This window comes from Danio rerio, chromosome 16, assembly GCF_049306965.1.
Source record: "Danio rerio strain Tuebingen ecotype United States chromosome 16, GRCz12tu, whole genome shotgun sequence".
Taxonomy (NCBI): domain Eukaryota; kingdom Metazoa; phylum Chordata; class Actinopteri; order Cypriniformes; family Danionidae; genus Danio; species Danio rerio.
The window spans coordinates 12,628,075-12,641,796 of record NC_133191.1 but is presented as its reverse complement, the minus strand read 5'-3'; the positions used below and the strand labels follow the sequence as shown (position 1 = coordinate 12,641,796).

The 13,722-nt window shown below is 36.4% G+C and overlaps 2 protein-coding genes across 5 annotated transcripts in view; one reads left to right on the top strand and one right to left on the bottom strand.

Moving 5' to 3' along the window:
• Nucleotides 1–2,188, top strand: part of trpv6 (transient receptor potential cation channel, subfamily V, member 6) — a 27,867-nt gene extending 25,679 nt beyond the window's left edge. For 2 of the 3 annotated variants that reach the window (XM_073924388.1, XM_005173468.3), the window contains one exon: nt 1,277–2,188. In XM_073924388.1, the coding sequence (XP_073780489.1) occupies nt 1,277–1,514 (238 nt within the window). In that variant the 3' untranslated portion in view covers nt 1,515–2,188. 3 annotated transcript variants of the gene reach the window in all.
• si:dkey-26c10.5 lies at nt 1,644–13,722 on the bottom strand. 2 transcript variants are annotated; one of them, NM_001326572.1, is given in 7 exon segments: nt 1,644–2,046; nt 3,414–3,514; nt 3,599–3,750; nt 7,974–8,075; nt 9,691–9,798; nt 13,159–13,272; nt 13,450–13,722. In NM_001326572.1, coding segments are annotated over 7 exon segments (798 nt in total). In that variant the 5' UTR covers nt 13,547–13,722; the 3' UTR covers nt 1,644–1,922.

Here is a 13,722-nt window from a genome sequence, read left to right as displayed (position 1 = left end):
CATGTCGAGATGTTCATAATATGTGCTTGTGCTGGCGTTCACGGCTGTTTCACAGGCACACGCAAAGCTTGAAGGTAAACAAACAACGGCTTATCATAAGCATCTTATCGATGATTATTTACACAGTTGGCATTAAGAAGAACATATAAACGTTATCTGACTAACTTCTAGCAGATAAATGCGTCTGGGAAAATATTCAAAGGCTTTTATTCTAATAAACCGGGCGGACGTAAACGCGTCTGACTGTTCTGATTGGCTGTTCTGATTGGCTGACTGTTCAGCACGTTCTAGACGTGCACGCGCTCTTTCCGGCAATCTTCCTTCTGCATTCACACAGCGCAGCATTCCGGCAAATTACCGGTAATGTTACAACTCTTTCCGTAAAATAGCCAGAACGAATTTACTGGTATTTTCAAAAAAGACCTGTTCACACATACAACCTTTCCGGAAAATTGCCGGTAATTTTCCAGAAAGGTCTGTATGTGTAAAAGGGGCTATAGACCGCTAAAAATTGTGAAGATAACATTAAAAAAATATATTTTTTTATTACTATTCATTTATGAATAGAAATGTTTTTTTTTTAATATAGACTTTTTTTCTGATTAAAAAAAATAACGAAACTAATATTTCTTACCTCGTGTGCACAGACATGGTTGGACAACACATACATCATATTTTAATGTATCCGCAGCTCAAATCGGATCCAAATTTTCCACATACAGAGATGATCGGAACTCCATGCAGCTCCTGGACTACTCTCCATTTAAAATGAATGACTTCTGGTCTGTCGCTTGTTGTTTGTCATGTGCTGTGGAAAGAAGGCTTAACAGATCCGCAGCTCAAATCAGATCTGAATTTTCCACATACGGAGATGATCGGAACTCCACGCAGTTCCCAGACTACTCTACTCTCCATTGAAAAAGAATGACTTCCAGTCTGTTGTTTGTCGTGTCATATTGTCTGAAAAAAAAGCATGGATTTGGACCACTTCTCTACAGCTGCTTTCATACTGTCAGCCCAAATCATACCGCATGAGTATCCAATTCAAAACCGACTATTTTTAATAGTGATAGTGCCTGGCACACATGCTGGAAGTTACCTAGCATTACTTTTATATAGTGAAATGTTTAGGTGCTATCGTTGTGCCTGCTGCAGCCTTGGTCTGTCAGCTAAAAATTCTTGATTATTACTCAGGAATGTGTACACAAGCATTCATTTCAAATGATGAGCTTAAACTTGCAGCGTTTAACTAATTCACTATATCTTTTGATTCCAGAGTGGAGGATCGCAATGACATAATGGCCCAGAAGTTGAAACGTTACGTCGATGCATTCTCAAAAGATGTAGAAGCACCCAAAGAGGAGAAACCTTCTAAGAGTGATGGAGAGCAAAGCATTGCTGAGAGCAACAAAGAAAAATCGAAGAAATCAAAACAGTATTGGAGTCTCATTCGCAGGAGTATAGAGTGTGAAAAGGAAGAATGTGTGGATTGCCCAAATTTCAAGTTTCTCTAAAAAGCGGTCAGGATTCAGTAACATTTAAGAGTTTTGAGACTCCTAGTATTAAAAGGGTTTCTGTTAAGTTATTCTGAATTATCTTAGTGTTGTATATTATGCAAATATATAGGTGTGCACCATCACTGGTAAATATAAAGGTGGAAGTTTAATTAAGAAATACAAACAAAAACATATCAAACAGAATGTACGTGCAATTCATTAGTGTGAACATTAGACACATTTAGTGCAAATAACAAGCTTTGTGTAAATGATGAGTGTGGTTAGAAATGAGTGCAACAGTAATGCAAATAAAGCACATAAATATCTAAAAAGCTTTTTGCACCAGTTATGTACACTTAAAAAAAAATGTCTCATTTCTGATTTAATCTTGAGTATGTGCTGAATGATGGTGTGGATTGGTGTGGTCTACATCTTCTGACAGATGTACTGTAAGTTCAGTCTGCAGGACGCTGGCTGCCAGCTCCGCTCTGCCGATTTCTCTCCAACCATGATGCCACATTCTCCAGAGGAAGAAGAATCGCCCCAGTATCTGTATGCATGCATAAGTAGCTTACTCATTCAGTCACATTTAAATTGTATCAAAGTATCCAATTCAGAAGAATTGTTTTTTTTTTTTTAACCATGTGATAAGTTATGAATGGAATACCGAAATATATTACAAGTGGCCTGTTTTCTATTATCCATATTCTTTAAATAAACACAAACAAACCCCAAGAAATTTGAAAATTAACACATATTTTTAAGCAGTAGAACATTTGAAAACTTAGTATAAAATGTAACTGAATTGAACTCAAGGAGACACCTTTCGACCATTTACTTCAAGGCTTCATAATTACCTCGTCAGATGGTTACAAAACAATAGTATTGTAAATACAAAATGAATGAAAATATAAATAACAGAAAATCTGATTTTTAATCAGGGTACATTTAATGGAATGTTTCACCCAAACATAAAAATCTACTCACTATTTAGTTTTATTCTAGTTTCAAGAGTTCACACTTAGCTGATGATTGATTATAAGCAAGTTTGGCATGCTGTCCCGGGAGAGAGCCCTGAGCTCGAAGGTTCTTGAGCCCTGGGCTCCCTCCCGTTTGGAGGAAGAGAGGGGAGCCTTGAGCTCAGGTAGATCTCGACAACTCCCCCTTGATAAGAGCTTATGACTAAAAATTGAATGCTATTACAAGATATGCTGCGTTATAAGATTACCTGAATTGCAAATTTAGATTTATCAATTTACTTGTTGTGCATGTTTTTGGAATGTGGGAGGAAACCGGAGGACCCGGGGAAAACCCACGCAGGCACGGGTAGAACATGCAAACTACACACAGAAACGACCACCGGCCTGTTGAAGGACTAGAACCGGTGACGTTCTTGCTGTGAGGCGACAGTGCTAGTCACTGGGCCACCGTGCTGCCCTATGGAGGGAAAGGTGAAAAGGTACGGGTGGAAGGGGGGATTCTTATAACGAAGATGACTGTAGTGAAAAAACCCTGGCTCTTTATAGTGGGTTAGGAATGGCCTGATTGGTGGATCATGCATGCTAATGCAGAACCAGCCGTGTTCAATCATAATCACATGCTCCTCTCGAAATTAGTTTATGAATAAACTTCACTTATCTATTCAGTTTTTTTCCTGCCTTACACAAAAGGTACTCTGAAGAATATTGGAAACCAATAGCCCAAAAACAAACAAAACAAATTATAATCCAAAATTTAACACTTCTATATATCTACTTTTCTGTTAAACGGAAGAAAAAGTCAAACAAATTAATAATAAGTTGAGAATTTAAAGATTTTATCACCTTTATTTAAAAAACGAAGATCTCCCTTTAGTGGCTAATGTTTACACTGCATGCTTTCAATAATAATATAATTGTTAACATAACAGTTTCCCACCTCACTGTCAATACAGTGTTGTTAATCCACATCCATTGATTGGTCCCCACATGACTCAGGCCGATCCAGTAGTTTACAATTGCCCTCTTACTCAGAAACATCTGCAGAGAAGACATATTGTTCACTGGGACAAAACACGTTGATATGACAATCACTCCTGTTAGATTTATCTTGGTTTTACCAACCTGCACACGTTCATTAGTGATGACAGCAAGATCTCCTCCTTTCCTCCGGCACTCCTCTCTGCTCTTCTGCCAGGTGAGACGCGTCTCGGACAGGAAGTAACAAGTGTTCTCGAATCTCAGCCAGCCGCTGCCACAGTCACGGCACAGACCCACTACACACACACATGTAGAAACAAGACAACACTTACATAAAAATAGGTTATATGCACTGTCGAAATCAAATTGTCAATATAAAACATTAATTTCAATCAAATATCTGTTTTATTTATTTATTTATATATATATTTATTTATTTATTTATTTTTTATTTTTTATCAGAATATGCAAAAATCATACAAATACAAGAAAACATCAACAGATAACAAATACAAAGCAACAAAACAAAAACATCAACAATATAGTCAGGTACTGGTATGTGCGTGAGTGTGTGCGTGTGTGTATGCATGTAAAGGTAACTTGGTGGACAGGTCAGAGTACATACATTAGGAACAATAACAGTCAATAAATGAAGCAAGTGTCACAGATATAGATAAAACATATAGAAAGAAACCAGTCAGAGGTAGGGAGTAACAACAATGCTTATTAATGTATGATAGTAAATATGAGAGTAAAAAGAGAGAAAGGACAACAGTAATAACTGACAACAATAATAATAAATCACAAGTGCTACACCAACTACTACAACAGAAAGTTACTTATATTACAACTACTACTGCTTCTACTACAGCCACAACCATGACTACTACTACTAAAGTGTCTACTAATACTGATACTACTACAACGACTACCACTACTGATACTACTATAGCGTTTGCTACAACTAATACAACAATGTCTACTGCGACTACTACTACTACTACTACTACTACTACTACAATCACTTCTACTACATCTACATCAACAACATCTACTACTGATATTACTACAGCAACAACGACTACTACTACTACTGTAACAACCTACTGGTTGTTCAAATATCTGTTTTAAAAAGTATTGTACTTAAAGGAGCTCTTCAGAAATAGGTTCATTTTACAAGTAACCTTGGGTTAAACATTCATTTATTCACTCATTTTTCTTTAGCTTAGTCCCTGCATGATTTATCAGGGGTTGTCACAGTGGAATCAACTGCCAGCTGTTGTATGTTTTTTACGCAGCAGATGCCCAACCAGCCAATACCCAGCACCATGCTGGGAAACTTAAACAGTTGAGTTTCAACATTTTTAAATACATTCAGCTGATCTCCCAGTCTTGCGGGAGCACTTTTAGCTTAGCTTAGCATACACTAGGCCAATATGGCTAGGAACTAAATACTCTCATTCTTTTGCTGGAATGAGAGTATAGTTCGTAGCCACATCGGCCTAGAAATTAGCAACTTTTTAATGTCCGTCAGTCAAAATCAAGCTTTAAATAGGATCAAAACTTTTTTTTGAGCGACAATGCTCAAAAAGTTTAATTATTTATGCTAAGCTAAGCTAAAACTGCTCCCGCCAGACCTGGACTACCCAAGTTTCTGTTGTTGAAATTTGTAGGATTAGCATTGTGGTGAAAAATAAAACCTCTAATTTGGTTGAGGATGTGCTGAAAAAACTTTAAGACGGTGTATAAACGATATGATCTATATCAGGGAGGTCAAACTCAATTCCTGGAGGGCCGAAGCCCTGCACAGTTTAGTTCCAACCCTGCTGCAACACACTTACCTGTAGGTTTCAAACAAGCCTGAAGGACTTAATTAGTTTGATCAGGTGTCTTTAATTAGGGTTGGAACTAAACTGTGCAGAGCTGCGGCCCTTTTGGAACTGAGTTTGACACCTGTGATCTATATGCATGCAGGGTTATTTGTTTGGTTCTTTGATAATTACATTAAGGCATGTTATTGTACACTTAATCATAAGATTATAGTTAATATCTATTTGCAAACAAGTTAACTGTATCTGGCAACAGAAAATTAAAGGGATAGTGCACCTAAAAATTTCAATTTTGTCATCATTTACTCACCCTTGACTTGTTCCAAGCCAGTATTGAGTTATTGTTTTTCCTTCGTTCTTTTGAACACATAACAACAACAAAAAAACTCTAACTGGTTTGGAAGAGGCCAAAGTTGAGTAAATTGGTTTGGAACAGGTCAAGGGTGAGTAACTGATGACAGAAGGCAAATTTTAATAATTAACTATTCCCTTAATGAAAGACACCTAGTGTATTAGTGATGGGAAGTTCGGATTTATTCCATGAACCGGACCTTTCGGACAGTTTGCTTCAATGAACTGGTTAAAAAAAACGGATCACCGGTTCTTTTACACTACATTGTAATGATGTCATCTGTTATAATCTAATGACAATCCTCCAATGTTAGAACTCAACATATTAAAAATATGTAGTCCACAATCATAATTTAATTAGTTAAAAAACATCACCATAATCTGAAAAGTTTCTGAAATTAAGTTTTGCAACCCAAATGAAGCATGATTCCCTTCAAATTCTATATTGATTTTCTGTTATAAAAAAAAAACAAGTTATTTTGGTTATTTCGACAGTAGCTATTGTGCTGCTGTATCAGTAACATACAGCAGGCTGTCATGTTAGGTTCACCACCTGCTGAATCACGCATGCGCAGTATAATCAGTTCACTGCTTAAATCTGATCTCTGTGTAGTGTTCTAGTAAGTAAATAATGATTTTACTTATCAAACATCTTGCAGAACAAAATAGAATTAAAGAGCCCATATTATACATCAAATAGGGTCATATCTTGGTTGTAAGAGTCTCCAACAACAGTCTAATATGCATGCAAGGTCAAAAAACACTTTCATGGTCTTATAATCTGCATTTATTTTTACCTAATTATCCCAGCGACTCCTGTATGAATCGTCCAGTGATTCATTTGTTCCCAAACCCCTCCTTAGCGCGGAGCTAATCTGCGCTGATTGGACCGATGACAGTCTGTCGCGATTGGTCGACTGCCTTCAGTCAGAGAGGGAAATGGCCAATAGCTAATCAGCAATTTAAAAAGTAATCACAGTTCATACACGCTCGATAGTGTAGGCGTGGATTTTAGCTGCCACACTATGGCGAGTGGATAGTGCCACGGATAACCGAACGAAGGAGACAGTCGTGTACTCGCCATACCACACACACACAAAAACACACACACACCTCCGGATGACAACGCTCCCGCTTCCGCCCGTACCCGCCAGGTTTTAGCCTGAGAACCCGCTCCGTTTTCTGCCCGCCGCGCCCGGTCCCGCTAGAGCGGAGAACACAACCAAAAATCACCCAGTATACAGTCCAGACAGCCAAGCTGTCTGTATAAACACATACACACAGCACAAAGCTCGTTCGTTAGTTCGCTCTCTCTCTCTCGCTCTCTCTCATACGCTCTCTCATACCAAGCAGACTCTCTCTTTCTAATTCACATAGCAATATCCGTGATATTGCTAGACAGCCCGCTCCCGTCCCAAATTAAACCCGTTACCGACCGCTCCCGCGATTTATTCGGAAATTTATTCCCGCGGCTGTCCCCGCGCCAGATTTCTGCGGCGCGGGAATAAATTTCCGAATAAATCGCGGGAGCAGAACTCTAGCACGGAGCTCCATAAACAAACAGCACGCGTCGCGTTTTTAACGTGACTTTGCACGCGATAAGATAATATATCCAGTTAACCTGATACAGTACACGCGGTTACAAGTAACAAATCACAACTAAATACATTTGCAAGCTAGAGTAAACGAGGCAACAACTTTAACCGCACGTACTTACACTTGAGAAATGGAAGAAACCCATCCTGACGTCCATCAGTTACTCTTTACTGATCCTTCCTTTAACAAACTCAGATGAAGTATTCTTTGTAGCATGTAGCTTCCAGAAGTTTCCAACTGCTTGGTTATAATGCTGAGGTTTCATCTTTGGGTAGAGACTCAATATATCCATCTGCAGTGTGACTTCAATCAACCGGCATGTTTGTGTGTGTGTGTGTGTGTTTGTGGGTGTGTGTGTGTCTGGGTTTCTGCGTCAGAGGGCGGGGCCTCAGGTTTGAAATCTCCCGGGTTTGCACGTGCACGTGAATAACTTGGTTTCGTTCGTACGTCATGGCGAAACACCTAATGAATCGTGATCAAGGCGACTCGTTTGAAGCACTATGAGTCGACTCTTTTATAGATGAATCAACAGTTTTAAACACTGTATTCTTACAGATTTAAGCCTTAGCTGGATACTTCACTTCACTTAGAGCTGTGTTACACACTACATGGAGGGGAATTTTCAAAAACCCATAATATGGGCTCTTTAAGTTCTACCGACTTAAAAAAAATCAAGTGTCAGAGTTTCATGAAAAAACAAAGTATTCAAATTTTCAGATAATGTCTTTGGTTCACAAACTCACAGGCTCTTTCAAATGGCTGTTGGTAAACCTCTTGGCATTTCTTCAAACTGCATTCCTGTTCCAGAGTCGTCTCAGTCAGCTGGCATGAGTGCATCCCAGTCACTGTTCATAAAATATGCAAGGTCAGTCACTATTTGCAACTAAATAGCAGTTACTATACTTATTTCGTACCTAAGGTCCAAGTAAAGCAGCTTTAAAAAAAAAAAAAAGCTTTTACTTTGTATATTTTTTAAACAAATTTTCTGAAGACATTCCAATCTATTTTTAATCTAATTATTTTAACCTACTTATTGTTCTAAAACTGATCTAAAGAATGATTTTAATTGATATACATTTTAATCGAGTCTCAATGTTTATCACAATCATAATGAGCTTTATTTGCTAATTGTGCGCAAATACAAGAGGAGTTTTTTGTGGTTTAGAAGAGCATTATACATAAGGACATGTCAACAAGGGAAAAGAAAGGACATTTAGATAAGTCAGAAATTAAGTAAACAATAAAATGATTACGTTTGTCTAGGAGTTTGCTATTCAGAATAAGATGATTAAAAAAGGGACAAAAGAAAAACAGAAAAGTACAGAAAAGCTAAAACTCCGGGCAGCCATCTGTGGCGCATTATTGGACATATTAATTCAATAACTGTGAAGTACTACAATTTATATAGACAAAATAAAAAATAATACCGGACATTTACTCCAACAAAAACTGCACAAATAAAAATTTTCCTGGTTCATCTAATTTTTTTACTTTTAGAATATCAAGTGTTGTATAGCAGCTATTGCGTTAATCTGCAAGTAGTTATGTACACTGTGCATAATGGAGAAAATTACACATGCAAAGTGTAAAATAATGTTTATTCAAGTTTCAGTTAAAAATAATATCAGGACAAAAGCCAGAATTTGATCTTTAAGCAAAGGAAAAAAGCCCCAGCCTACGTGTGAACCTCTGCTCTGCTAACATTTTATAAAACTTAACTTTTAACATGCAATTTAATTACACAGAGATGCTTTTGCTTGCAGTAAGTAAATGGTAGCCTCATTCATTTTATTCAGGCATGCTAATGTGAATTTATAAAAGGTATGATTTGCTTTATGTGGGGATTTCACATTGACAATGTTATTATAGTGTACATTTTGTATATTGAATCCCCTTTTCAAAATATTTGATGTACGATCATTTGTAAAGCTTGTTTACCAATGGGGATCTCACTTTAGTCATCTGTGCATTCAAGTCCCCACCAGCATATAAAAACATGCAAACGCCACACGACAATTGAAGTAAATTAACATTTGGTGAAAATTAGGAAGATGCTCTTATATGTTGTTCTTTAAAGCCAATATAAAACTCTGATATATGTGGCCGTTTTATATCAGAAAATAAAAAAATATAGCCTATATATTTTACTCAAGTTCATCTAATAATTTCAGTAAATCCAACAACTGAGAATATATAGCTTATACTTTGACTATATTGTTGCCAAAATCTTTCAAATGTAACAACGTGGCGTTTCCTATAGCAGATAATAATAATAATAATAATAATAATAATAATAATAATAATAATAATTATTATTATTATTATTATATAATTCATATAATTATTATAGCAGATGAGGCATATGTAATATTAAGAATGCATAATACAGCCCACATTATTTTAATAAAATAATATTATTTCAAAAGTTACAAGTTGTTCTAGAAGGTAGCCTATACTTACACTTAATAAACAGCACAAGGACCACAATCAGCAAGAGGACGCAGATGACCAAAAGAACCAGGGAAACGACGCGGTAAAGACGAACTCTCCGGTAAATATCTGATGAATCTGAAGGGGGGAAAAACATAATACATCTGTTGTTACATATGTCAATAAATGACGGAAGTGCTGCAAAGACAACGACGTGCATCACCTGAATCTGGCGGCAGTGGTTTCGGTTTAGGCTTGCCGTCAGTGGACTTGCCGAAATTGCACAGTTTTACGTACATGCTAACGCGTCTTAATTCGACGAAGGCCAGAGAATCTAAATGAATCTGCACAACCTTCAATAGGGTAGTGCTCACTTGCCCGCAGCTCAGCTCTTTAAGAGCGCGCGGATGCACTTGAGGGGTTCTCGGCCGCGCGCAGGGGCTTTGAAGATCTTCATCCGTCACCGTAGCAACACACACACACACACACACACACACACACACACACACACACACACACACACACACACACGCAGTCTGAGCAGACTATCAGTAACACAATATCATCTCTGTGTCCTCGGATGCCCTGCTAAAACTAAATAAGATACCCGCTGTCCTCCAGCTGCAGCTCCGTCTGAGATATGCGTCGTTTACTTATGGACATACAAAACAACTTCTAATGTGTGTGGATCAGTTGTTTGGGTTAACTAGAATGATAAAGATGCTGAATGACTCAAATGTACAAGTACTCTTTTTTTTTTTTTACTTACTTTGACTCACTTACCTTTCTTTGGCTTAGTCCCTGCTTTATCAGGGGTCACCACAGCGGAATAAACTGCCAATTACTCTGGTATACCTACGTGTACACTTAGAGTACACAATAGCCCAAGTGCCGGGAAATACCCAATTATCCCAAACTGAGCTCATCAAAAATACTATTTTCACACATTTTCAAAAAATATATGAAAAACTTTATCCAAAAGTATCGTTATAACCACAAAGTGAAAGTTAACAGCCTTTTATTTTGCTCGAATAAGTGACTATCAAAATATCCAAACCCGTAAGTCATCACATTAAATTTAGCCAAAGCATATCACTGCGTTTACGCTGTTACCGTTTAGAACTGCTATCTATATCGTGCATTCAGAGCAAATCTGTGATAAGTCCAGACAAGCTCTTGCATTATTGTAGCCCTGGCTGTGGTTAAAAACCCCTTGTGAAGATTAGCTTTGGTTTTACTTAAATGGACGGGGTCTAAATTAAAAAAGAAGATCTTTCACCATTTACTCATCCTCCATTTGTTTTAAACCTGTTTGAATTTCTTTCTTCTGTTAAACACAAAGGAAGATATTCTGAAGAACGTTGTGAAAAACAGCCATTGACATCCATAGTGTTCCTTCTGTCAATGGCTGCTGTTTTCTCCAACAATTTTTAGAATATCTTGTTTTGTGCTCAACGGGAAAAGAATTTCTGAAGTTCTTAAAATTAGAATTACGTGAGTATGAGTGAATAGGACATTTACATTTTTCATGTGAATTATCCTTTCACATGGTAAGTTCAACCAAAACGAGAAATTTACTGTTAGCTTACTCTCCCTCAACACATCATTTTTTCTTATGTAGAACTATTTTCTCTACTATAACTCTACTGATGCTAATTTCAGCTGAACGGCCTGAGATAGCAACATTTTTTTGTGGCGGGTGAACTATCCCTTTAAGGCAACATGTTGCTAAGATGGGTGGATAAAACAGGCAATACTGTCTCATATAAAGGCTTTGCCTTCCCTCAAGAAATGGGAACTAAATGTAATTCAAGAAAATGCAAATATTGCACATAAAGCTTCCCAGGACAACTTAAAACATTTTGTGACAAAACACAAAATCAATTTAAACATATTTTTTTCATCTGATATTTTTCCCTTTTATGAAATACTGACTTTTTTTTCTAATTCACCTCCATACAGTTATACACAGTTAAACAGTTATATACAGTAATTATATATATATATATATATATATATATATATATATATATATATATATATATATATATATATATATATATATATATATATATATATATATATATATATATATATATATATTGAAGTCAGAATTATTAGCCCCCCTGTTTATTTTTTCCCATGCTTTCTGTTTAACGGAGAGAGGATTTTCTCAGCACATTTCTAAACATAATAGTTTTGATTACTCATTTCTAATAACTGATTTATTTTATCTTTGCCATGATGACAGTAAATAACATTTTACTTAATATTTTTCAAGTGACATTTTTTAATAATTAAAAACTGCTTTTATTCTAGCTGAAATAAAACAAATAATACTTTCTCCAGAAGAAAAAATATTATCAGACATACTGTGAAAATTGCCTTGCTCTGTTAACATAATTTAGGGAATATTTAAAAAAAAGAATAAAGAAATTCAAAGGGGGGCTAATAATTCTGACTTCAACTGTATATGTGTGTGTGTGTGTGTGTGTGTGTGTGTGTGTGTGTGTGTGTGTGTGTGTGTGTGTAATACATATGCTTCAGTGAATCAAATATGTATTTATTTAAATAATAGTCAAATTCAGCAATAAAACATATTGAATTTTCAGTGTTTTGAGGGATAGTTAGTATGTTCTGACCTACAGTAATTTCCATTTAGCTATTTTAGAAGCTGCTGTATGGATCAAAGTTTAAACTGTGTTTAATTTTTTATTTTTTATTTTACAAATTAAGTGTCTTGTGAACATTCGCAATGTCTATCAGCTCTCTAGATCTGCCGGTTTCAGACTGTTGAAAAAAAAAACGCGCATCAGCTTTTGAAAGTGTAATACTCACTACTCTTGAGTACTTTTGAAAGGGCTACTTTTTACTCATACTTAATATTTACAACAGGTACTTTTACTCTACTCACACTACGTTTTTAGGCAAGTAATGATACTTTTACTTGAGTATGCTTTTTCAGTACTCTTTCCACAACTGGTCCTCCTTTATTTTGAAATCAGAAATATTGTTTGTTTTGCTTGACACTTTTCTCTAACTCACTGACCAATCAATTTGTTTTGTTTTTTTCTCCATCTGTTTTAGTTCCTCTTTTTGGTCTTTTTTTCACTTGTTTCAGAGACAGCCGACAGACATACCTACAACAAATTTTGCTGCATGTTCAAACTACTTATTTAAAATTTGTTGAAACAACACAATTCTTTAGTTTAGTTTAGTTTAGTTTAGTTTAGTTTAGTTTAGTTTAGTTTAGTTTAGTTTAGTTTTTTGCTTCACCTTAATTGTTTTATGTTCAATCCACTTAAATTTGTAAAAACGATTAAGTTAACTTTATTTGTTTTGGGACAACATTTTGGAATTGTGCAGAGCCCAAGCATTTACAGTCTACTTTAATCACATTGTTATAGTGCACAATCATTATGTGCATGTACTGCAAAACAGTTTTCTATAAATTAAAAAACACTGCATTCTTTAGTTGTATTTCTAAAAGTGTGTTACCTTTATTGACTGTATATGAGCGAGTTGAAGAAGGCACACCGTACACATATTCAGAAGGGTTAGTGAGAGCGGAGTAAACATTGCCTTCGTCTGCAGTCTCCTTTTCAGTATCAGCTAGAGACCATCCAGTTCAATAGAGTAATAATCATGCAAAGAAAATATGAGAGATTAGTAGTGATCAGAACAAAAATGTTTGTATCATCCTGCTCATAACACACCCTCCCATTAAACACACAGTGAGTCCTGAATTTGAATAGTAAGAAAGTTCGGCAAAAATAAAGATTTGATTACCTTCGGTCTCCTGCTCGTCCACGTTTTCTCTCTCATTGTGCTCTTCAACCAGCGCAATCTCCTCCAACTCCACTTCTACCACTTGTTGGCTCTCCATTGTTTTGTGTGTGTGTGTGTTTGTGAGTGAGTGCTAATTCCCTTGAGTTTCGTTTCCTGACTAATTAGTCAGAGTTCCCAGTATGATCCTGGTCAGTAAACTGGTTTAATTTCCAGCTTCGCCCAAAGAAATCCTGAGCTGATGCTGCTTCTCAGATCACAGCAGTTCTGATTTTC